At 44.3% G+C, this 27,242-nt stretch overlaps 1 protein-coding gene across 51 annotated transcripts in view; it reads right to left on the bottom strand.

Moving 5' to 3' along the window:
- The window catches only part of Magi1 (membrane associated guanylate kinase, WW and PDZ domain containing 1), a 603,975-nt gene that overhangs the window by 39,827 nt on the left and 536,906 nt on the right, over positions 1-27,242 (bottom strand). For all 51 annotated transcript variants that reach the window (NM_001401825.1, XM_087658830.1, XM_087658851.1 and 48 more), the window contains 1 exon segment: positions 1,400-1,431. In NM_001401825.1, the coding sequence (NP_001388754.1) occupies positions 1,400-1,431 (32 nt within the window).

Genomic DNA, 27,242 nt, shown 5'->3' on the forward strand with positions numbered 1-27,242 from the left:
ATGTGTAAAACAGGCCCATGCATCAGCACAGCATGGCCGTGGTGGAGAGAAAAAAGGGAAGCTCGCACTAAGTCAAGCTCAGGAGACACATCTTCCAGCTGCATTAGATTTGTCTGAAGGCTGGATGGGTGTCTGACAATGACCCAGGGACGGCGATAAACACATGCGCACATGCACACACTCTGGCATTTCTGCATTTTCTCCTGCCTGGACACTAACACGAACTGACACGGGAAGCAGCCCCGATGTCAGTGTTCCAATCGCCACTTGGATTACCGCAGGGTTTTTTCTCTGTGCAGAACTAGGGAATTGGGTTTCAGAACGCATGCAGCCCCCTCCCCTCAGCTCTGTGATAAACTTCTGCCTGGTGCGGCCATGCTTGCAGACAGGTGGAAGGAATTCGGCTGCAGCACTTGAAGCTGCAAAGTTTTAGAGGTCCCTCCTCCGAGACGGCACAAAGCCACACATTTCCCCGTTCTCACATCTTCTAAGTTACAAGGAAGCCCCCCTTCTTCATCCTATTGTTAATGACTCAAGAAGCTTCTGCCACCTAGTTCAGTTTCACAGGCATTCAAGTCACAGATTTGGAGTTTTTAAGTAGCATTTTAATTTGTTGTTAGTGCCCTGGGAGTAAAAGCTCATACGACCAAGGAAAACACTATAGCCTCTAGGCTATTAGCCAGCATGCCAAGTAGGTAATGCATCTTTAAGGAAACCAGATTAGAAAGGACAGCAAAACATTGATTTTTTTTTTTAAATCCTATACCTGCAGCATAATGGTGCTAAAGCTAGCAAAACAACAAAGGACATTTCCCTAGCAAGGAAATGTCTTACTCTCAGTGCTGGGCAGTGAGCACTGTTATCTGAGCGCATGGACATATACAGGCATAGCAATTCTCCTCTAAATCCACGGGCTTTTGGTTTCCTGAATAATAATTCACCATCCAGTGCATAAGGAAGCTCGGGGAGAGAGCCGGTAGCCATGTGAACGGCCGCCCTGGGAACACCAGTTGAGAAGCCAGTGAGCAAGCAGGTGGAGCCTTTTCTCTCTTCCTCCCCCAAAGGAAACAATAGCATTTGTATCAAGTTGAAACAGCTCAGAAACTCGCCCATTCAAAGGAGTTGCAAGCATCTGTTTAGAGAAGCCACACTGCATTATTTTAATCCTCCAGGCTTTTGCATCCTGCTTCTACATCTCTACATAGTTAAAAGACAAACCCACATACCATCTATAGCAAACATACCCAAGAACTTAATAAAATGAGCTTATGCTCCTGGATCCCGCATCCACTCCAAAAGCACGTTTAGTCAGGTGAACCCAGGCAGCTTACCTTCCTCCCGACGGGGTCTCCCGCTTCCCCCTCCCCCTCCAAGCACCAAGTAAATGACAAGTCCTTACCGACTTTGGACTCTTCTTGGGAACTGGTAGCCCTAGGAAAAAAATGCAACAAAGGGGGTGGGGGGAAGACATCATTAGCATATAAATGTTACCTTTTCTTAAAGAACAATCCCCAGGTGTTTCATGGCCACCTAGTCATCTGCAGAGTTATGTCAGATTTCTCCCCAGCATCGGAGTTACCAGGCTGTTCATATCGAATCAAAGGCGAGGGAGGAGGAGAGCGAGAGGCAGGAGATCTATCTGCATTAGCTATGCTGACTTGTACTGCAGCAGCCTGGAGGCTGGGAAAAGAAATTCACAGACCTCAGCGGCCTGGGAAATTGAACACTTGGACAGAATCTCAAATGCTCTTCTGGATTAAGGGAGACTTAACTTACAATTAAGTTCAGGATATTCCCTTTCCTCACGATCCACTTGTCAACGGAAATGGACCAATCAGGACAGAGAAAGGGGTATATATTTAGTTTTAAAGGCCAGCATGGTTAAATTTATTTCCCCCCACCGTTCTGTCTTTTTCTCTCCCTCTATGTATTTCAGGCAAAGGAATGCCTTCTTTAGCTTGGCTGAGCTCAGCCGCAACACAAAGATGAAGAGAAGGATAAAACGGGAGCCCGAGTTCAAGTTGGTCTAGGATCGTCCGACCATCAGCACTCCTCTTGGTATCTGTCAGTCATCTAAGTGGCCTCCTAACTTGGCTTCTGGAAATGACTTGGGTTTGGACTGGGCTCTGGAGAGGTAAGCATGCCATTTGGAAGGAACAAGGGAGATTTCACAAAGCAGAGAGGAAAAGACCGTAAGGGAGAAGGAGAAAGGCAAAGGAGGCCAAGGTGGTGGCTGGACCTGGTGGGCTGTCCTCAGACCCTGTCCTTAGGGGGAGGGCTAGAGCCGGAAGGAGCCAGTGATCTCATCACTTCTAGGAAAACGAGCAGCAATCAGAGGCAGGCTTGTGGGGTCCCTGTCACCAGACAAGTGAGGGGAAGGGGTGAGAAAGGAAAACAAGCCCGCACTGGTGTTGGAAGAGTCATCTTTCCTCCAACTGCCACCTCTTGTATTTTTCCTTCTATGAGTGGGGGCTTGACCAGGAGATGGAGATTTCAACCGCACAAAGGCTAAAGTACATTTGGGATGGGATGTCTCTGCAGACACTTCAGCCTGGTTCTGAAGTGACTCTGATGCAGCCTGATGATCTCAACTCCCCGGGAAGTCACTGGGATGTGCAGTGCTAATGTGCACAATGCCGGTGAGGCATGGAGAGAGTCACTGGTCCTCAGAGAAGCCAGGGGCACTCTCTGGCAAGGCTCCTCACATCACAAAAATGAGGGTACCATGGTCTGACAGTGTAGCTCCTAGATAAGACCTCATTTAAAAAAAAAGTGCAATTTCAGTGTCCCCCACTCCCACCCAACTCAGGGGTGTGTGTGGCAGAAATCTGCAGCACTAATGCGATTTCTCAATGTTTCTGATGCCAAGGCAAGAGTCACCCCAAAGAACACAATTTTAGGAAATTATGACAGAGCAGAAGGAGTGTTGCTGTTCCAAGTGAGGCAGAGCAGGCAGGCCACTTTGGAGTCTTTTGCAACTCAGTTTCTGCTATAATGAATAGAAGCAGTAAGGCTGGCCTTTTAAGATTAAGGCAGTTAAATAACACAAGATCTTTGAGAGCCTCTGTCCTGGTCATAGTCCAACATCATGTTCTTTCACTTTCCTTGGCTAACTGACATCATCTTTGTAAAAAATGATTAGGATTGGCTGATTTCAATCAGGGTAAAAAAAAAACCCGTAAAAATCATTTTTTTGCTGAGTTAATTAACATATAAAAAGATTTAGGGAAGGATTACTTACAGACTTCAGACTGAGCGGAACAATTTTGATAGGACTTTATTTTAAAAGAATTGGGTGCTTTTATTGGTCAATAGGCTGTCTTTAACGAATCTTTATCAAATTACCTTAACGAGTCACTGCATATGCTTCACACTGCACACTGTTACACGGTTGTATTCACACTTCCTCCTAATTCATACACACTTCCTGGAATATGGCAAGTTTCTTCACTTCCAATTCTTATTGAACTCGATTGATCAGTATCACACTGACCCTCCTCCACAAAACTTCTTGTGGAGTCCCCAGCTGGCTTTGCCAGACTCAGATGTGGGCAGTCACCAACAGTCTCTGAGGATCGCCATGGTAGGGGAATGGGTATATTTTGATTCTCTGCCACACAGGACTGATCCCACATTCCCTACAGTGCCTCCACAAGGACATGCCCTGCAGCACTCGGATATACCGGGAAACTGGAAACCACCAGAACTTCTAGATAGCCTGTCAGGTAACCAACCCACAAAGCATTTCTCATGGGTTAAAAGGAATGAGCTCTCTCCTCAGGTAACAATGTGACTGCTTCCAAAACATATTGCGTGAGTGTGGACAGCACAGAGACACGTAACAGGAGAGAGGTGGCAAACACACACACAGTTTTGCTTTCTTTGAATGTTCCCAAATTGATTGCAAGGACATTATTCATCACTACTTAGAATTCTGATCTCACTGAGATAGTAAGATAGTAATTTTAAAATAAAATTAGTTAATAGACCTTCTACTATATAACAAAATATCAACCAGCATTAAAGAAACACAGCTAACCAACTAAGGCCTGTTTGTGTGTTTCCTCTAGGAAAGTTGCCTAATGATGTTCTAGAAGGTCCCAGCTAATTTCATACAAATTACATTTTGCAACAAATAAGAACCTCTTAGTAAGAAGTGCTTTGTTTTTCTCTGCCCCTGAGTTGCTGAAACTTTCATTTTAAAAGCCACACCTTTTGACAGGAGCCAAAAATGGGTTATGACCACAGATTAATATTTAAGTAGTCAAAATCAAGACACACTCCATTTGGCTGCTCTAAAACGGAGGAGCACGGGGATCAAAGATTTGTTTTAGGCCCATATGATCATTAAATCTTAAAATCTAATAAATATGAATGCTGGAACAATCTTCCTTACTACAATTTATAATTTATTTTAGCAAAAACTATTCAGAAAGCAGCCGGGAAAAGCCCCCAAACACAGCCAAAGGGTCACTTTTGGGATGAATTCTCCCAGCCCTAGAAATCATGTAAACACAGCTTTCACCCAGAAAGGCTCATCTGCAGACCACCCTGTGCTGAGAAGACTCCAGGAGGGAATGTTACTCCTCCTTCATGGCAGAGCCCTGGTTTTGCCTAGGCAAATTCATTCTTTGTGCGTACTGTGGCAGCAGCAAGGAGGGTTGTGCTCTCTAAGCCATGTTGAATATTACATGTGAGGCCCAGGGGCACGAACAGCACCTGCCTTAATGGTTTCATATGGTCCACTCAAGAACGGAGTTTCCCAGAGAGGGAGGAACAAAAGCATTTATGGATGGCACCATTTGCTCTTAGCACCCAAGCAGCAGCAAATGCTACTTCTAAGAGAATCCAGCAACCTTTTACAGGGAGGTGTGTGCTGGAGGTGTGAGACTTAGTGTGATCCATGCACTGGGAAAATCCTGGGCCTTGGATTTCTAAACTTCCAGGCAGACAGAACAAAAGGCCAATGTTCTGCCAGCGAGTGGGACAGGACCATTAACACCACAGGGAGTGCTCCTGCCCCATTACATAGTAAGGGCATCATAAACTTTGTTCCCAAAACCACTCTCCAATTATTAAATAGAAGAACGTAGTTTAGAAGAAATTATATGATGGCCGCACAGAAATAATTTATTGGAAAAAGTAGCAATATGCAAGCATTTGGGAAACGAGGAAGTCAGATGCAGAAACACCATTTTCTTTGGCGCCTGATATTCCAGATGCCTTTACTACCCAGAGTACTATCTCCTGCAGCAAGGAGAGCTTGAATTGTAAGCACAGATATATACATGGGCGCTGCAATAAACAAAAGTCTGCACTGCCCTTTAAAGCAAGACAAACACAGCATATTTGAGAACAACTGCTAGGGCATCATTGGCTTCCATCATTTTCTCCTCCTTGTACTAAGAGGACTGAACCCAGGGTCTCATGCATGCTGAGCCGGTGCTGTACAAGCTGAGCTACATTATCAACCCCTGTTTTTGTTCTGTTTTTATTTTTGAGACAAGGCCCTAATATGTATCTCAGGCTCGCTTTGTCCTATTTCAGCTTCTGAACATCAGAAATATACGGCGGGCTACCATGCCAGGCTGACGCGTAGCTTTGTCTAGATAAACATTTGTCCTTGCCCTGATGACAAAACGAAATGGGGAAGAGCTAAGATCAGCTATAGCGGGGAAGCTAAAAACTTCATCGCACCCTAGCAATGAGTGAATCTCCAGTTGCCAGGACAGAAGGCTTCTCTGGACACAGTGTCCTCCAGGATTAAAGGAAATGAGGTGTCAAGCATCTGTCTCTGACTGACAGAGTGAAAAAAAAAAACAGGCAAAGGATGTTGAAAGGATAATTCTGCAGTCACGGGGACACACAAAGAGGAGCTAACAAATAATAAAAACCTACAACATCACTGGTGGGCAGTGTCTTCAGCATGGCTCCCGCTCTCCTTCCACTGGCTCTCCAGACATGGCTATCCATCACACACAGTTTGGTTTTCTTTAAGCATTAAAACGAAAAAACAAAAACTAAAACCAAAAAACTCTAAGTCACTATTCTATATGCCACTGGACACATCTCCTTTTTCTTGAACAGTCTAAAAGGAAATATCTAGAAAATGATTGTGGGGGAAGACACTGGGTCTTGAAGAACACACCACGACACTGATGTTTACAAGCAGGATGCTTCTGGTGAGCACTGTGCCTACGAGGTAGTACATCAACTCGAATGGGGATGAAGTGAGAGAGAGACCACTGCGCTGCCGATGTCCAAGGGGAGGGATGGAGGGCTGAGAACAAGGCTCCTCGACTTAAGCAGGAATTATGATAATCCGAATGCCAACATGTTCAACAAGCCATGAACATTGTTCTTTACTAACTAGCTGTTTTGCTCGTTTTGCTTGATAGAGAATATGTAAAAGGGGGACACACTATAACAGATGTAAGTGAGAAGATTAATTTTCACTGTCTCGAAGGCAGGTAAAATTTAAGTGTTAGGAAGGGCTCAGGCTGGAAGGAATACAGAACAGGCGCACTCACAAGATTAAACATACTGCATGGAAGCCCTACTATGTGTCATGAGTTAAAATGATATAAAGCAGTGAGCAAGACCGAAGAGGCTGAAGTCTTGATTTTACAGCACTCGCTCTGTGGAGAGAATCAACACTGTAGTACCCAATTCCTGAGAGAAGTGTCTTCTTCGTTGACCATGAAGAATGTGAAGGAGGTTGAGTCTGAGAAGGGCCACTTTAAACTGTTTGGTCAGCAAAGTGGGAAATGGAAGAGAAGGCAGTGTTGTGGCTAAAACTTGAGTCGTAAGGGATCAGGCATGAAATTATTCATTCATCCAAGATTTACTGAGCTCCGCCATAGGCCAAGCAGAACATGACTGAGGAGATCCAGGAACTTGGGGTATGACCTTTGCCCTGGAGAAGTTCACAGTCTGTTCACAAACCCAAAGTAACAGAGTGAAGAACATGAACTCCCATGATAGAAGGAAACCCCAGCACATAGAGAAAGAGCAGAGGAAAGGAATCTACTCCATTAGGAAGGAGGGAGCAGAAAGGATAGGCTGAAAGTGAAGGACAGGCAGAGTGTCCCCATGGAGTAGGGGACAAGTCGGAGCATAAAATGACTGGTGATTGATTGAATAAGGATCATGAATTTAAGGTTGTTTCAGGCTAAATAAGTGTGTCAACATACACTCAAAGCAAAGCCCGAGCCAGGGTACATTTCCACCGATGCATCTGACAAACACAATACATCACGAAATTAAATCCATGAAACAAAATGAAAAATTATTCTACTTTGGACCGTTTGATATTATTTTTTTGTCTCTTTCCTCTAGCCAAAAACCATCATCAACTCTGGAGAGTAATTTTTCAATGCAAACACAGTATCAGCTGCCAAGAATCAGGACCAGACCCATTGCCTCCAGAAAGAGGAAGACATTCTTTCCTTAGGAAGCCAATAATGGTCACTATGAAATAGCCTCCCTCTTGTAATTCAAGTCTAGAGTAAGGAGTTCCCAAGCTTTTTTACTTGGCATCTTGCAAAGAAGATTAAGAATGCAGTTGTACAGTGCTTTACGGCTACAGAGCGGTTGACTTCAATTACACAGTACATGTGGCCTCATAAGTATGTCCCTAGGAGAGATAGATGGCCCGAGAGACTGGTGATTTCTAGTGGCTACAGAGCTTTCCACCTGTGAGTCAGAAGCCTTGAAGTGACACAGACACAGAGAGAGACTGGAAGTCATCATCAGCAGGGGCTGCTTGTTCAAAGTTCAAGACAGGATGGATGAACTACGTTCACGTAATTCCTCAGAAGTAAACGGTTACCTGATGGGGGGAAATCACTGGAAAGATGTCCCTACAGTTCATTCAGAAAATATATGAAGCATAGGCCGGGGCTGCAGCTCAACAGAAGAGGGCTTACCTACCACGCAAGAGAATTGGGGGTGGGGGAGGGACCAAACAAACCCCCAAACATGTATGTAGTATACCTATACCTTGAAGAGCGGAAGACCCACCTTCTCTTCTTATTTCTAACACACACATATTTTTAAATGAGACCTATGTGCAAAAGAACTGGTGCACTGTTCTTTACAACAGCTCTCTGAGCGACTTCTTTTTTTTTTTTCTCTCTATCTTTATTAACTTGAGTGTTTCTTATTTACATTTCGATTGTTATTCCCCTTCTCGGTTTCCAGGCCAACATCCCCCTAACCCCTCCCCTTCCCCTTCTATATGGGTGTTCCCCTCTCCATCCTCCCCCCATTACCACCCTCCCGCAACAATCCCGTTCACTGGGGGTTCAGTCTTGGCAGGGCCAAGGGCTTCCCCTTCCACTGGTGCTCTTACTAGGCTATTCATTTCTGAGCAACTTCTAATAGCCTCTTTTCATTGCAGATTAGAAAACTGTCACATTAAGTGTTGAACAACATGGCCAATGGCACACAGTCCAGAAGTAGCTGAGGAGAGCACAGGGAAGGGGTGAAGTCTATAGCTGTCCATGCAGTATAAAACTAATGTACAGAGAGACTTTCACTTAGCTCTACTGAGACTATGGCCTTACTATCCACAAACGCCACGGCAGTTTGTCAGGCTATCTCACAGCCACATTCATGATTTGAATTTAGGAAGTTGGTTCTCTTCTAGAGGTAGAGTCTCCGGACAGCTATTTCTTAACCTGTCTCCGAGTGATTACTCTAAGGATCTCTGCCCACTGAAAGCTGTAACTTCTGAAAATACAGTTAGCTCTGTTTCTGCCTGGGGGCAAAGAAGCCATCTAAAGCTACACGCTGACCCCTAAGAGCTGGAAACCTTGACAGTGATAGTTGTATCGGCTCTGCAAATGCTTCCCGACAATGCAACAATAAAAGGATCTCTTTTTAATGGGGTGTAGAGGAAAGAGCCAACGAGTCAGAAGTGGGGGGGGGAGGTTTATAGCGCCTTGTCTTCATAAAGGGAAAGCAAAAGAATTGTCCCTTTAAAGTCTGTCCTGTCATGATGCAGCAAGGGGGCCATTCTTCTCCAGGGAAGATACCCTAGCAAGATGTGCTGTTCTTAGTCGTTGACGTTGTGTGGGTTGAGATATTTGCGATCATACTCCTCTTTGGGGGGTCGTATCTTGCTCTACAAGTATTTATTTCCACCTTGAATGTCAGCCTCAAGTCTCAACTGCTACTTGTGTGGATGCTTCAGGACTGGTCTTGCTAACTCCTCCCTTTCCTAACTTTTCCCTCATGGAGAAGCTGTTGGGATGGGGGGGGATGTGGGGATGTGGGGGGAGGGGGCTGGAAACTCTACAGAAGTCCCTTTGAATTTCAAAGTTTGGCTTTTAATAGTATTAGGAAGTAGGGAGGGGATTAGGGAACAATAGCTCAAAATAGTGTACTGAGAGAAAAACTCAGTAAGAACTCCTTTTCCAAAAACAGGATGCTGTGTGTGTCCCTATTTTAAGGTCACTGGCCTCCAAGGGAAAGCTGTCACTGTAATTGGGACTGAGCCTCTGGGTTGTAAAGTCCACACCAGGACCCTTTCCTCCAACACTGCTGACTCTAAGGCTGATTCTTATCCCGGCTGCTTATTTTTAGCAGCTTAAGTAAGGCAGGGGATGAAGAAAGCGATCAAGTTGAATATTCTGAATTTTATCTTTATAAGACACCCAAATCCTGAAGAAGCAGTGGCTTCTGGGACTTTATCTCTCTCACCTCGTCCACCTCTATCTGAGAAGTCCCACCTCTGTTCTCACTGTCTTCCTAATGACCACAAAGGTCTCATCACTCAACCCTTAGGCTATTGTTCATGCCCTTCCTATACACACGGAGGCCAGGCGTGTGCAGTACAGATCCAACGACATGGTCCCCCGGCTTCACAATGCTGTGCTTTCCCAGCATCAGTTCAATGAATCCCACACTCTTCCCGTATCCCGCCAAACCCTCCTTCATCTGAGCTGCCTTTGGTCCATTTCAGTTCCACTTGAGTGGCCCGCCTTGTCCGTATGCTCTAGTCTGGCCTCCATTCACTTCAGAACTCTTGGCTTCTCCCTGCACATTTTCACTGGCTGCTCCCCGATCTTGGAACAGTAAGGCTGAACGAAGCTTTATGCGTGTGCAGCTTCTCGCCTTCTCGCTCAGGATGGATCGAGGCCCCCAGCAGATACAAATGACACCTTTTATCATAATTGACTTACAAAGTTCAGGTTGTTGCCAGCCACGCTGACACTCCCTAAAACATCTGTACTTGCCCACATCTCTGTTTATTATTGTTGCTTACACACTTAATTGTCTCTGGCCCACCTTATCTGTCTATGCTGAGCTGTATCTCCACTTCGCTTCAGTAGATTTCTTTCCGACGAATACGTAAATGCGTAAACCTTTCAGAGTGAGCCTATGTCTCAAGGGCTCCAGGAAAAGCTGATGAGGTAACTGGGAGGGGCAACCCGGCCCTTCACTTTACCACCCTCGATGCTGCCTGAGTAACAACCCTTGATCCTCGCTCTGCCGCTGCCATGCGCAGCCCAACTCCAGCCGCCTTACTCCGGAGGCACACAACAAGGTTCCACTGTGCCACCTTGTGTCCTGACTTCCCATGACAACAAGCTTGCTTCTCGGAGCTCAAACCCTACCACAAGCCACCAGCCCCAGGAAGTGCATTTGTTCTCAGGGATTTTAAGTCTGAGAGAGGAGACCTTCTTATTTCTGCTTATGAAACAAGATTTCATTACAACAGGAGTTACAAGGCTCCAAATGGCTCCCTTTTGCTGGCATGTACCTGCTAATGGGGAGACTGGCAGCTGCTTTCTGAAGGCAAAGCCATGCATCTCCCGAAAAGGCCTAACAGCCTGATGAGGATGTCAGTTTCTCTTCTGTCACAATGTTTGTTTGTTTGTTTTTTTTTTTTTTGAAAAATCGGAAGGCAAATTTCTGATGCCTTTTGCAAGGATGTGGTCATTTCATGTGACTTTATTATAAGACTGCTTAACTTCAACCAATAATAACTACCCCACTCCCCCAACACACACACCAAAATCTTACTCCAAGAAGTCTCATATAGCACAGGCTGTGGTCCTTAACGGCACGCAATTCCACAACAGAGTCTGTGGCACTGCATTACCCAAAGAATCTGCAGATCAGACCTAGAGAAGCCACTTACACAGGGGTCAGGCTTTCCAAAGAGCAACAGACAGATTACGTGAAGTCCGTCTGTGTCCCCTGGAGATATTAAATGTCTTCAAAATCCTCCTGATGAAACAGTATCTAAGCGATCTACGTGACTGGGAATTACTGAGGGGGAAGGAGGTGTTTCCTTGGCTCTGTCAATTTCTAATGAACAGAAACTTGCCAGCCACTCTAGGTTGGGGAGAGGAGTTTACACTTTGTTCAGCCAGTCAACCCTCACTGAACTGACAGGATTTACTTACAGGGGGAATGTAGGAGTCAGCTTCAGTCCATACACCCTAAGGTATGCAGTCCCGCCTCAGGTGAGCCTCATTATAGGTAACTTTTATAGGTCAAGAGTGGCTGGGGATTTAGCTCAGTGGTAGAGCGCTTACCTAGGAAGCACAAGGCCCTGGGTTCGGTCCCCAGCTCCGAAAAAAAAAGAACCAAAAAAAAAAAAAAAAAAAAAAAAAAGAGTGTTTAAGATGCAGGAAAGATCCAGGACCGGTGAGGCCGCTGAACCGAATGTTAGCCAGGAAGAAGCTATGAGCATACACAAGAGTAAGAAATGTAACCACAGCCTGGACTCCGCTTCCCCTTAAATGAAGAGGCCCTGAAGCAGCAGTCATGGGAGGAAGAGTGCCTTGGTCATCCCCACACACTCTCCTGTCCTGTCCTCGCCTTCTTGAGGGCCTCTTCCCGACAGCAGGCTCTTTGGAGTGCTGATTTCACAAAGCAGCACATTTTTGTAAAACAGAATTGAGCAACTGACCACACGCTGCCAGTCCTTCCTTTGCAAACTGAGGATGGAGTCTTCAGAAAGATTTAAGGAGGCCAAAGGCACTGAGCTCTCACTGGAGACCAACAGGAAGTTCCCCGTTTGGGCTGATTTTCTTCTTCTCACTGCAGTCAAAAGAACGTCAGTCACCTCGCCCCTCTTCCTGATCCCTGACTGCAGACAACTAAGTCAAAGTGCAGAGCGACAGCACGTTTCCATGAGTGTCACCCCTTCCCCCTTGGCGAGCACCATCCACCAGACAACATGAGGGCTCTAAAGCAGAACCTTCCACCTCCAGTGCACCGGTCAGCTGAGAGTGTGACAAACCATGTCAGTCCATCTTGGTTACAACATAAGAGGGTGCCCTTCTGCCCAGATTTCAGATAACATGGAAGTTCGAAAATACTGCCTAAGGCTGGCCCAGCCTGGGTTTGCACCACCGGCTAGTGGCAGCCATTACAGAGGGGCTGTCACAACTGGCCACAAGCCACTGTTTCCAATACTGAGGAGTTACAAGAGAAAACTAAGAAAGGAGAGACTAAGAAATTAAGTATCTTCTGCCCAAACTCAACAACAATAAGAGCTAATAGAGAAATTGATGTCATTTGCATTTTAAAGAGTAGAACACCGAAATCGCAAGAAGCAAACACAAATGGGTATCAAAGGGATTCAGAACGTGGTTCTCATAATTGACTCTGTCCTTGAGGAGACAGGAGTCTCTTGCACCTCATTGTTATAACTGGGGGATGGGAAGTGTGACAGCATCAAGGCCTCACTTGAAAACCAGCCTTTCCCCCTCCTTCAGCTTGCCAGAATGTTGAGTAAAAGTTGCTTTACCACAGAGCAGACTAATTCCACAAACACGGAATTTTATTAATTTCAGGGGCAGTGTTGCTATTTTGAATGCAGTCATCTGTCACTTTGGTAGGTGGTATGTACTACAAAAGTCACCAGAGAACATAATCCACTTTAAATTTAGAAACAACAACAAAAGGCCTACAAGAGAACAGACTTAATTCTAACTATCTCCAAATGACTTTTCAAAAACCAACAAGTGTTTGTGCCAATGACAAGGAGTGCCTTTTTAAATAGAGCTTTTACAGGGTTAATCATGCCAGGGTTGATGACCATACCCAGCAACAAACTAGAAGCCTAATTAAAAACCTGGGTGTTGTATGAGGCCAGCAGATCACTGACATAGGGAAACGATGGGGTATCCTTCACTGCAGAGTCTATTACTGGGTTCTCATGCAACTTTCTAGCAGCCGCTAAGCTGTGATCGAAAACTGGATCCTCTGAACAATCTTCAGGGTTGAAGATGAAAAAATACTACAGTAGAATGGCGTATGACTAAGGTAAAGTCCTAGAACTGAAGCAGGCATGTGACAGTTCGAAGACAGACGGAAGTGTGCTAGACTTCACATGTCAGCATCCACGGGAGATTAGCTTGGTTTGAAAGTGTGCTGGGTCAACTAGAGTAGCATTTATTATATGTGGCAAGAGCAAAAAAAAAAAAAAAAAAAAAAAAGAAAAGAAAGAAACCAATAAGGAAATTGTGAAACACATGAAAATTTAATGAGGAATTGAGAACATACCTAGGAGGTAACAATTTGGCACAAAAAAGGCACAATTGTTGCCGGGAGGAAGCTCTCACTGGTAAGGAGACATTGCTCTTTTTGAAGATACTAAAGACTCCACTAATAAGAATCCTAGGGACTCATGCTCACAGATAGGGGCTGTGATTAATATCTGAGCATGATTATAAACAAATACTCAGCAACATTCAAGTTGGAGAACACGTTTGCACTCGTCGGGGAGAACGGAAGACTCAGGCAAACCTCACCCCCAACCCACCAGTTATAACCTCCGTTCTTTTTCCTCATTTATTGAAAATAGACTTTTTTCTCCTATTACTTATCCTGATTATGGTTTCCCCTCCATCTATTCCTCCCTGTTCCTCCCCACCTACCCTCCCATTGGATGCACACTGTTTCTGTCTCTCATTGGACAAGAAAAACAGACTTCTAAGGGACACAGGCTTCTGAGGGATAATGTAATAAGACAGAGTAAGATAAAACAAAAACTGACTCATCAAGACTTAACAAAACAAGCAAAGAGAAGGAAAAGAGCCCAAGAAAAGACACAAGAAACAGAGACCTACACCTTCACACGCTCAGGAATCCCATAAAAACACACAACCGGAAGCAGCCACAGACACAGAGGACCTGGTGCACACCCACACAGAACCTCTTTCCGGCAAAGTTTTAATGCAAAATGGTGCTTAGGAATGTGAGGTTTACCTTGAAGGAATAAAGATAAGAGTATCCTACAGAGCAAAATTGCTCACATAACTGAAGTGGAAACTTAAGGGTTCTCCAGAGAGTCAGTTGTGTCGGATGGTGTTTTGCTGGGGCAAAAGCATGAAGAAGTGTTTTCCTAGAGTGGACACAGGTGAAAGTCTAAGAAGACTCAGGAAGGAAACATTTCACTGAAACAGACACAGGAGAGAGGATGTTCTGCTAGAGCAAAGATGTGAAAGGGCACATGAAGGATTCTTTGCTAACAACATGCATGCATTGGTCCGCCTTACACTTTGGTCCACTTTACATCATGCAGTTGAGTTCATTTGTCAGGACTCCGAGGATTCGGGCTGACTGGATGCATGTGCTGAGGCAAGGCATGTGGAGGACATGAGATGTTTGGAGGGTACAAATAGGACTCCAGAGTGACCGAGCCAGAGCCGTTACAGCTAGCTATGTAATACTTGTAGGTCTTGATTCTTCGCTGACCTTTACTTCCCTGAGAGAGGCACGGCCCAGAGCTTGTTGTTCCTATTTGTCCCTCCTGCTGGCTGTCTGCTAGGTGTCACTGCTGTTGCTAACCTGACTCTCCCAACTGGACTGCTGGTGTATCCATGAAATGTTTGCAAGTGGATCGAGCTGCTGCTGCTGACCTGTGAACTGAACTGCTGATTTCCAGACAATACAGACAGGAGTTGCTCCAAAGAACCTTCGTAAAACAGGTCCACTCCCCATATCCTTTCCTTTCTACTACCCCTGATGGGTGGTGGCTACAAGGAAAGTTAAAGCGCTTAAGAACCATCATTAAAAATAGGATTTGAAAAATAAAAATTACACATGGTAGGGGGTACACATTCGAGGGTGTTTGAAATCAGGAACAGAAAATGCCTCTTCTTTAGTAAGGAGGGACTACCATTACAGTTTTCCTTTTCTTCTATACTGTGCACTTTTTTATGTAAGAGAGAACATCCATCAGATGACTGCAGAACCTGGAAAAGCTGTTGCTGCTGTTGATGCATAACACACTGCTATTATTGGTCTTTTTATATAAATATAAATATATATATACAGATATATAATTTGAATTTTTTGAAACTTTACCTGTGCTGTCAACTTTGGAAAAAAGTATCCCCGTTTACTGTGTTGAGTTGGCACTGTACAGAAATTAACAGCCATATTGGTCTAGAAATGTTGAATTTAAGTTTTTTCCATTTGTACAGGGGTAACACACTGCATTAAATATGTAAGGTCTTATATACGTGGGTTTGATTACAAAAACTAATAAAGTATTCTCTAAATTAAAAAAAAAAAGAAATCAAACAAAAAAAAAAAAAAGAGAGAGAGAACATCCAAAGTTACTGGTAATCTTCACCTAGAACTAAGCGGGGGAAACCTATGGAAGTATTGAGTTTATGTTAAAGCAAATTATATTAATGAACAAACAACAACACACAACAGAAAGCCATTCTTTGGGATTTTGAGATGGTGACACTGTACTAATACTAGGTAGCAGCCCAGACTGGTCTCTCCATCTGTGCACCACATCCATCCACTGCCCCCTCCCCCCCTTAGTCTCCATGCGTGCTGTTGTGGGCTGCCTGTACATCACAGACAGGTAATACGCAAGGGTGAAGCCAGACATAAGAGGAGATGATACGACAGGCCCCTGGCATGCTGGAACTGATGTTAAATTAAGCTAAATGTATTCGAATGTTAAAATAACTTCAGAGATTGCTAAAAAGTAGATGAGCTGTCTACTGCTCATGAGCCACATGGTCCCAGCTCCAAGTCCTTCCTAGACTTCAGAGCTTCGGTTCAGCGGTTCTCACAATTTATTATCTAAGGGATATCTGACAATGTTGTCAGGCTGGTGTGCCATTGACATCCAACCAGGGATACTGCTAACCATAGACATCATGGTGTAGACTTCCAGGAAAAATTCCAGGTTCCTGTCTCAACAGTGCAACATTAGAGATTCTGTTCTTGCCTCACGGTCACCTAGACTGGCTTCCCCAAGCATCTCCTCCCTGACTCACCTTTCATCTGAATCTACAGCATGAAGAGAGAACACATGCTACTCCAGTAAAATCATCTATTGGTCTTGACGCCATTGACTGGGCTAGGTACACTATGTTTTCACTCTTCACACTCCAGAATTGTGTACGAAGAATATCCTCAGTCTTTGATGGGGCCAAAAATGGGTTAGATGATAAAAGGCTTATAATAAATATTAATAGGACAATTAAATGAAGTAGAAAATGGAGGCGGGGGCGATAGCTTAGTCAGTACAGTGCTTATCTTGCAACCATAAGAACTCAAGTTCAATCTTAAGCTTGCTTCTAAAATGCCAGACAGGGTGGCATATGCTTGTAGTGCCAGTGCTGGGAAGGCAGAGAGAAGGGGATTTCTAGGGCTTGGTGGAAGTCTGTCCTATCCTAATCAGAAAGCTCCAACCTCCAGTGAGATCTTGTCTCAAAACCCAAGGTGGATGTCTCCTAAGGAATGGTACACAAAGATAAACACTGACATGCACTTACACATGCATACACATTCATGTGCACACTTGCACACATACATGCATAACCCATATACATCTAAAAACACATGCACATAAAAAATGCATGTTTGAGTTTTTTATGTTCAAAAGAAAAATCAATGATCAATTCTAGTCCACTTTCTACAGTTTCCACAGATCCCCACAGGTCAATCTTCCTCCCTTGTCAGAGCTCCACTTCCTCAGAGCATTTCTGCCAACAGCAAACACTGGCTTCTCTCAATTCTCCAAATACCAGGTTCCCTGTCTACTAAGTCATACCCATCAGATTTCAAGATGTCCCCACTTAACTAGAAAGAAGTGCTCTCCTCCCACGACTCTACATGCTCGGCTCATCTCCTCTTTCTTGTCTCTTCTACTTTGTGACAGAGTTCCTATGGCTTGTCCCAACCTCTGACTCCCTCACCTGCCCTCAACACTCACTCCAGGCTGACTGGTTTGAGAACCCCAGTGAGTGTAGGAGCTTTCCCATGTGCTCAAGAGACCATCCACACCACAGGCAGCACTATACCCTCATGTGTCCCTACTTCCTGAAGCCACAACTGCCGTGGGCATGTCTTTACTGCTGGATTCAGAAACACAGTTTTAGTTTCCTATCCTTTCCCTTTTTCATATTGTTGCTGGCACCTTCTGCTCAGCCTGACTTTGCAGGGTGATAGGTCCCTGAGGTTTCTGTTTTGGCCCCTTCTCCCTTTGTTTTATTTTGTCCATAATAACCTTAGTCAGCCTCAGGGCTCTAAAGATTGTCTACATGTGTGAAGAGTTGTGATTTTGGTCCATAATGAGAACATAACACCTTCCTATACATTTAGATATATGTACAGGTGTGCACAACACGTACACAATATTCTATGAAAAAGCACTTACTCTTCCATAGTGAGGTATATTCTGATGTTTATATTCTCTTTCACTTGATAAAAGTACCAGTTATAGCCTAGTATATTGATTTCATGGCTAGTAACAGGTCATACCGAACAGTTTGCAGAATGCTCATTGATTTGATAATGACCCATAAATGCATATTTCTTCTGCCCTTATTTCAGACTCCAGACAACAGCAGACATTCCCACTGCACTTGGATGACAACGGGACATTTCACAATGAATGTGTCTAAGACGGAACTCTTGACTCCATAGCACGACTCTGCCCACTCCTCCTCTGGTATCTAATTCCTGGCGAGTTCTAGACTTAGATAGGAAATTCACGGATCATTTTTGGCATTTCCTACTGTCTTTTCCCTCTTTTAACTAGAGTCTAGGAAACTGGAGCTTCTAAGTGTTCTAGTCAGCTGTGACTATTAACTTGGCACAGCTTGAAGTCACCTGAGAGTGGCGTCTCAATGGAAAGATCACCCAGATCAGCTTGACATGTGGGCATAAAGAGGGTGACTGCCCTGATTGTTACTTGATGTAGAAAGGCCCATATCACTGCTGGCAGCACCATTTCTGGCATTGGGCAGTCCTGGGCTTTATTGGGAGCTAACTAATACTGGGTTTGCCAGTGAGCGGCATTCTTCCATGGTTTCTGTGGTGCTCCCTTGCCTATGAATGAGCTCCCTGGTTATGAGCAGTACATGTGTGGAATAAGGAGGAGGCCTTGAAGGTCCCACTTGAGTTCCTGACTTCCCTCAACAATGAGGTTATGGACATATAAGCCAAACAAATCCCTTTCTCCCCTAAGTTGTTTTGGGTCTTGTCACAACAGATTGAAACTAGAAGAGTAAGGCATATCATGTGTCAGGAGAACACGAACAGCCTACATACTTGCATTCTACCTGTTTCAGGGCAGATGGGTGGTGAGTACAGAGGTTACAAGGCCCAGAAAGTCTAAGATGTTTACTAGCTAGTTTTTAACACAACTTTGTCAACCTCTACCTCCAGATCACCCACTGCGTCCTGCCACTCTCCTAACACAGCCCAAGACATGTTACCCTTGATCTTAACTCTTGTCACTCCGAGCTGTCAGACCTTGCTCAACCCCAGCAAAGCTCCAGGGGATCTGTTTCTTTCCCTGTCATTCCTAATACCCTTCTTCCCTCCATGCTGAGCAGATGATGTGCAAGCATTAGTGTAAGCTCTTTCCTCCAAAGGGGCAAACCAAACGCCACAGTGAACACGGCATGCCAAGCTCTGGTCCTGGCACACAGGTCCTGACCTTAGTTCTGACTCTTCTTGCTTGTTGTCTCCAGTCACTCTGCACCCCCCCTTCCATTCCTTCCCCAAAAGAGAAGACTAATCACTGTCCTTAACATTCAGAGCCAGCTCTGTAAACAGCAGTGCAGAATAGTAATTTTACTGCTGCCACCAGCCCAGCCAACGAAATGTTACTATTCTTCCAGAAAAGCAAGGGGATGCCACTACTTTTTAATGAGGATGATAAATCCTATACACACTTATAATAAATAATGTGCATACATTGGCGATATTATATTTATCCTTAAGGGTGGGTGAGGGACTGACTTGTGGGAAAAAAAAATTGTTTGAGGTGTGTCAACCGCTCAGCGTTGTTAAAGGAACAGGGCTGAGGAGATGGCTCAGTAGAAAGGCTAAGCATGAGAGACAGGGTTTAATTCCCAGGACTCATATGAAAGGCAGGACAGGATAGCACATGCTTGCAATTCCAGTTTTGGAAAGGTGGAGACAGGAAGATCCCCAAGGCTCACTGGCCAGTGGGCCAAACCTACTCAGATGAACTCTAGGCCCACGAGACAAAACCCAAACTGAATAGCTCCTAAGGAATAACAACACCCGAGGCTGACCTCAGGTCTGCGCGCGTGCAAGGGCACATATGCTCACACACAATGTCATCCAAATGCAAGCTTATAAAGAAAGAGACTTCAATTGTTCAATTACATCTGGCGCTGCATACAAATGCTAGAACAGAAAAGGCATTGCACTTAGATTTAAATATTAAGACAAAAATAATTAAAGAAACTAGAATTCCTGAAGACATAAAAATGAGGGACAATTCTTAAGCATTATATAATGAAACACAACCAGGATAGAAACACTTTTAACTTTATCTCCTATCTTGGTATAAGTCATCTCAAATGCAAATGTGACCTAACATTTTATGAAGAATTCCAAAAAAAAATCCTTGATGACTTTAAGCCATGGCAATAAACCAAAATAACAATTTCAAACTGCATTGCTAATAAAGGCCAGAAGGCTCCTTAATAGCAAACTTGAAAGCCACCCTGCTTAGCACTACGCAAGTGCAAGAAGTTTGCTAATTTTAACTTGAACAACTTCTAACAGCCTGGAAGGCATCAGGCAACACACTGGATCCAACCAGGGCCTCAACTTCCAATAGTGCTACAAAACGCAGACGCCCTGCGTGAGCTGAGAAGTTGGTTACAGATACTATGTCCAAATACACCGAGGAAATGCCTCCGCTTTCGATGGAGTTCTGACAAACTGATCGTGGCTTGTAGCTTAGGTGGCTGCTCACATGTATTTTGTAGGTAATTTTAGCTATTGTTTACTTTAAAGTTAAGATGTCACTATGTAGACCTGACTGGCCTAGGACACAGAGAGAGAGAGACCTACCTCTGTATCATAAATGCCGGGATTAAAGGCACGTGACACCGATGCCAGCACTACTTTAAATTTTAAAAACCCTATTTATTTATTTTATGTGTATGTGTGTCTGAGAGTAAGTACATGCATGCATGCATGCGTAGAGTGCAGGCCAGAAGAAAGCATCACATCACATAGAACCGCAGCTACAAATGGTTCTGAGCCACTACATGGGTGTTACAAATTACCTGGGTGGCAAGTGCTCTTAGCCAATGAGCTATAATTCCAGCCTCTGCTCCTTTTTTTTTTTAACCTTTATTTATTTGTGTGTGTGTGTGTGTGTGTGTGTGTGTGTGTGGTTGCGTGCACGCACATATGCACACATATGTGCTAAAGTGTGTGTGTGAGCATGTAAATCAGAGGACAACTTACAGGAATTAGTATGTTCCTTTCACCATGTAACAAGGGATTGAACAAAGGCTGTTAGGGTTGGCAGGGAGTGCCTTCACCTGCTAAGTCATCTTTCAGTCTAGTTGAGTATAATATACACACACACACACACACACACACACACACACACACACACACCCTGTGTCATGGTTAGTTTGTAACATCAACTTGACATAGCTAAGCCTTACCTTGGGAGAGGAATTTTGATTGAAAATACCCTGGATAAGACTGGCTTGTAGCTATGTCTGTGGGAAGAATTTTCTTGACTGTTGGTTGATGTGGGAGGGCTCCGCCCACTGTGAGCATTGGCCATCCCTGGTGGAGTTGTATGAGAAAGCTAGAAAAATGCTTGCTGCTCCTATAGGGGGACTGGGTTCGATTCCTAGCACCCACATAGTAGCTATCCATTTTCAGGGAACCTGATGCCCTCTTCTGACCTTCTCAAGTACCTAGCACTAAAATGATGTACATACAGACATACACACACACATACACACACAGGCAGAATACTCACATACATAAAATAATCTAAAACATATTTAAGAAAACAAGCGAGTTAACAGGCTAGCTGGCTGAGCATGCATTAGAGGAAGCAAGCCAGTAGGCACTGCTCCTCCATGGTTTCTGCTCCAGTCCTGGCCCTGACTTCCCTCAGTGATGGATGGGGACCTGGAAGTGTAAGCGGAAAAATGCCCTTCCTCTCCAAGATGCTTTTGGTCACAGTCTTTTGTCACAGCAACAGAATGAAAGTAGACAAACTCATTAAATATCAGTCTAGAGTCGGAGTGTAAGAGGCATGCCAGACAGACTAGGGCTCTGTAAGAAGAAATCCTCTGAAATCTTGCAAAGGTCATTCCAGGACCTAAAAATCATCCTCAGAATTGTCCTAAGCAGGCCACTCTAAAGTCTTGAGTTCTGTGTACACAGAGGTCAGAGGGCCACACGGAAAAACGGACAGCAGGAGAACTTCTGAATTTCTACCTTGCATACGGAAGAACTCCACATACTGTGAAGCCATCTTCACTATCTGATTTTCTTCTGTTCCAAAGTATACCATCAAGAGAGATGGTGAAATCAAGGGGTTTCAAGACCTCACTCCTGACATGAAATAGCTCCACGCCCAGGTAACACTTTCTGTAATGTCCGACTATAGGATTCACTGGCCTGATTCTTTGGCTGCTTGGCTTGCAAATGCTCTTGATAAACACAATTCCCAGTTCTGTTGAGCAGTCCGGGCTTTGAAAACAAAGAGATCTGAGTTTAGATCCAGGTGTAGTCTCTGTTCTGCTGGGAGGTGTTGGTCCTTTCCCTCAGCTGTCTTCATTAATGACACCTCAGGAAACTGCAAAGGATCACTGTTCAGGAAGCACGGCCTGGCAAACTTCATTTGCTCATTCTTATGTAGAGTTGGGATTTAATAAGGATACTTTCATATGGGTGTAAGTACAGGGGTAGGTTTCCCAAAAAGGAATTGTGGATATTCAGACACACCCAAGTGTAGGTCAAGGCTTCTTAAGGAAGAGTCACTAATCCATGTGATTTTCTGAGTGACTCTCATGCATCAGGCTCTATTTCAGGCAAGAGGATAAAGCACTGGCTAGGTTCCAGCTCTTGTGGAGACCCCAAGTAAGCACAAGGAACCTGCCCCTTACCTGAGGTGATACTTTTTGAGAGTTAAGCTATTCAAAGTCTGAAAATGCTCACTTGAAATTTCCAGAAATAAACAATTCATAGGTATTGAACTGTATGCTGGCCAGAGTGGCATGGTTTTTGTTCTAATTGTTCATTATTATAGGCTATAACTGTTCTCTTGTGTGCTTCACAAAGTAATCTTAGCTAGGAGGGCGTATATGCACAGGGGTGGTGGCTGTCCTTTTAGGCATCCGGTGAGGTTCCTGCAGTGTGAAAGCAAAAGGAGGAAACACTGTGTAACCGCTCTGAGGAAAGCTCAGAGAGTAGGGAGGGATGGTGATTGATGCTATTTCACTTTATGTGAATGGTCAGAGTCAGCTTCTTACATGAAAGGATCTCAGAGCAGAGGCCAGAGGATGTGAGGAAGGGGGTCCCGAGACTATGGGAGAAGAAAGAGTGGGGAGAGGGAAAAATCACAGAGCAGGGCTTGACACAGGGCTGTGGAGCTTACACTGAATGCTGGGAAGCCACTTGGATGTGAGTTCCTTGACTTGACTTGAATCCACTCTAGACAGAGCATGGACAGGGGAAGCTCTGAGTCCTCTTATGAGGAGAGTACAAAGCCAAGTGCCATACAGGTGCCTGGTAGAGGCCAGGGAAGGTGAGATGTACTCTGAGCCTAGAGATCTAAGAAGGGAGAGGGACAGCATGGGAGAGGGGACATAATGCTCAAATCTATTAGGATCTCACTCTGAACAACCTGAATTCCCTTCCTGGGGCCTGGCAGCCCAGTGTGAGGCATTCAGGCAGTCAAACACTTTAAGTGATACGATTTGCAATTCATTCTCCAGTCCAAGACCAGAGGGCAAAGAGAGGCACCTGTCTGATCACCCAGTGTAACTCTAGGGCAGACAACTTGCTGTGGTCCTAATTATGATGGTTCTGCATCATTTCAGGATGACGCCACACAAACGACAGACAGACAGACAGACACAAATGAACAGATATAAACACACACAGACAAGTGCTGACGCTTATGCTTTGCTTAGATGATAAGCTTAGACACCGCTTGGCCTATTTGGATGGATGATTTAATGAAATAAAAATCATCAGTGAATTTGTTGAGAATTAAGTGGTATCAATTTGCCTGTGGACTTCAGGCTTATCCATCTCTCTCTATAAGGTAAATTTCCCAACAACTACGCTAGTGGGAGAGTTTCCATACATAAAATATACTCAAAGGTTCTGCCTGAGTAGCTGTTTTTTTCTTCGCCTCCCCTCACCTCTTTCTTTTCTTTTCTTTTTAAATGCAAAAGGTTTTTTAGCATAGTGTTTACGCACAGTCTCTGAAGCCTAGATTCCCAGGCCAAAACTTAGCCAGGTGTGCAGTTTTAGGAAAATCTGACACTCTTGAGATCTCAACTTCTTGTAAAACACTGAACTCATACTGCACCTTTTCAGAGGCTCCAAGAATTCTGGGTCAAGTGTATGCAAAAACATTAAGGACAGTGCCTGGCCATAGCTCTTTGCAATGGCAGTTTATTGTCTGAATTACGAGTCTTCAGCCTGCTCTCCCAACAGAACTGGGGAATCCCTGCTTTGCTATATACCACTCAAATGTAGCTAGAGTTTCCTTCGACGATGACGACGACGACGACGACGACGACGACGACAACAACAACAGCAACAACAACAACAACAAAACAAAAAACTCCAACAAGAAACAAAACCACCCCCATAAAACCCAACCAACCCACCCACCCACCATCACCCCTCCACATTCTTAACTATTGTAGGAGGCAGTAATAAATGATTTCATTTCACAGAGGGTCCCACTCAGAGTCATTCTACACATGACACTAACTCCATTTTTGTTGCAAAATGTATATTGCTGTGCCATGGTGGTAACATGTCTGGCCCATAGTAAAGACTCAGCCACTATTTTCATTTCTCATTTTCCTCTAAAGGTGTATCATTGTCCTTTTACAGTAGATACATTAGGCTTCAAAGCTATATGGGTAATGCTTTCCTGTGACTTGTAGATGAAGCTGTCTATCCTAAAGCACCTGTGGTTTAAGAAAAAAGACACAGACCCCACCCTCTGGGAATCCCAAAGGTTCATTACCTAAGAATCAGATCCTAAAATAATAACTTAGTGGCTTGACAGAAGGATTCTGTATATGATCAAGTTCATGCACACTGTGAAGCAGACTTCCCTTCCCTTACATTTGTGATCACCAGAAGTCAGTGATGACCTCCACCCAAGACAAAGAGGTCAGAATAAAGCCACTCCCCTCGTTCTCAGAATCAGAAGAATGCAGGTGGTGGGAGCTGAAATGGCTCTTAGGGCAAAAGGGACATCTGCTGCTTACAGAAGCTTACCAACAAACCCAGAAGAGCTTTTAGAAAAGAAACTTACTCAAAGGTGAAAATGAATTTTGGTTTTATGAAATTAAAACCCTCTCTCCCTACCACATGCAAAGTATATGAGAAGGAATTAAAGCTAGAAGGGGTCACGGGTTGGGAACCTGGTTTCATTCACAATCCTGGTTACTTAACTAACAACCAACAACAGAGCTTCCAGAACAAAACAAAATGCTGATGTCAAAACATCATAGGATGATGGTAAGTCTCTGAGTTCTGGCTAGAGATCATCTGTTTCTTTTCTCTCTCTCCTTCCTTCCTTCCTTCCTTCCTTCCTTCCTTCCTTCCTTCCTTTCATCCTTCCTTTCGTCCTTCCTTCCTTCCTTTCGTCCTTCCTTTCGTCCTTCCTTTTGTCCTTCCTTCCTTCCTTCCTTCCTTCCTTCCTTCCTTCCTTCCTTCCTTCCTTCCTTCCTTTCTTTTTTGGTTGTTGTTAATAAAAAGCCAGCCTCACCCAACTTAAGCAGTTACTTCTGCTAGCTGGCAACATTAGTACATCACTAGGGAAGGATGGGTCATCTGTTTTCATGAAATGCGAGCCCAAGAGTCAGGACTTTTTTTGTTAGTTTGATACATTTACTTATTTATTTATTGATGAGGAAATGAATGCCAGGGCAAGAGGTAGAACTGTAAGAACACAGCTTATCTCAAGAGGCCTGCTTGCTCCTCACAGCCCCAGGTCAACCCTCTTTCCCATAGATGCTGTCTCCAAGCACAGCACTCACTCTCCACATTCACCAAACACTGTCAAACTTCCTGAAACAAAGCGCTCTGTGTCAACACCAAATTATTTCGAAAAGAGAAGCACAAAGGTGTGCATTTGCTGGGCAAGCGATGCTCGCACACTGTGGGGCACAGGTGCTATGGTGACAGCATGTAAAGTGCTCCCCTTAAAGAAGGAAAACCCTGTACAGGGCAAGTTCTTTAGCACATTAAAATACTATTCGTTAACCACAGTCTAGCATTATTTTCCAAACAACTCAAGAAAGCCAATAGGCTCACACTGGCACTGGAAGGCAGACTGCTGACTGCAAATGCTGACACAATTTTAGACCATAACAGAAAGAAAGCGCTCTCTTGTCTGGACAGCAGAGAGGAGGAGGAACGAATGTGTTTGAGAAGATGGAGACCAGAAGGAGAGCCTAACAGACAAACACCAGAGTGGGAGCAAGAGCAGGAGCGAGTTCTAGCTGAGAGACTAGGGACAACCTGTGACAGTCCCAGCTACACAGCTTGTGGGTGAACGACCCTGGCAAATCCAAGCCTGCCCCAGGAAACTGAATCCAGGAATTAACCAAAGCTATTCTGTCCTCTGCTTGATTTTCCTACTGCTGGGAAGGAGATGACAGACAGAAAAATAGAAAAAGTAAAAGGTAAAATGGAAGAAATCTTGACGAGGACAGACATCAAATATGAACATGAGACTTAGGAATGAAAAGAGATGCTGTAAGCACCCAATGCTGCCCCATTTCCTAAAGCACACTATGCCCATCCTCCCACCACAGATGCCTGGGATCATGGACGATGTGTGTTTAATGAGTTAATCAATCTGCTTACCAGAAGCTATGACAGAAATGAGATTCATGAGCAGTCAGTGGACTGACCACCCTCTTCCTCATCTCACCTAGTGGCCATCCTGTTTCTCCATCAAACATCCTCCTTTATCCTCCCCACCTCACAGAGGGATGATTAAATGCCAGCCCCGATGCAAACAACTAGTGTGTGGCATAGCCAAATGTATTTTTATGCTTTTGAGAAAGATTAATAGTAGCTGGCGGTGGCCTGCCAACTGCAGATGTACAAACTTCCCATCCTACACATAAATCAAGCACAGCGTGTATGGCGTGCTTTACAGACTGTGGCTGTTACTGTGATTTTAAATTACTTAGGTTGTAGAGTAAACCATGTAGATGTTGACTAATGAGGCAATATATTCTGGATCTTTCCATATGAATGTTATAAAATGTAACAGCATCAACGGAGAGAGAGAGAGAGAGAGAGAGAGAGAGAGAGAGAGAGAGAGAGAGTCAGTCAGTCTCAGGAATTAAGAAAAGATACACTTAGTTAACATCAAGAGGTCTATCTGTTTCTATAATCAACTCTTGGGGTATTTTTGGCAAATTCATTATAATACAGGCTGACTTAGTAGATTTCTCACAAAACTATGCTTTTTGGTATCCCTGAATATGAACCTAATGACAGAAAAGCCCAGGAAATAATACGTTCAATAGAAACAAAGGATCAAATAGGTTAGAGAGGAGCACGGCTGTAAAATACACGGCAGTTGGATCAGAGATGCCTGGAGGAGCAGCCAAACATGTGAACAAGGATTCGAGGCGAGATCAACTCTGTTGATGAGGTTAAGACGGCAGAGCGTTAGACTACAGTCGGAGTCACAGGAATAGGGTGAACAATTCAGTTCTACTAGGGCTAGA

Source organism: Rattus norvegicus, chromosome 4 (genome assembly GCF_021556685.1).
Source record: "Rattus norvegicus strain SHRSP/BbbUtx chromosome 4, alternate assembly SHRSP_T2T, whole genome shotgun sequence".
In the NCBI taxonomy this organism is placed as follows: Eukaryota; Metazoa; Chordata; class Mammalia; order Rodentia; family Muridae; genus Rattus; species Rattus norvegicus.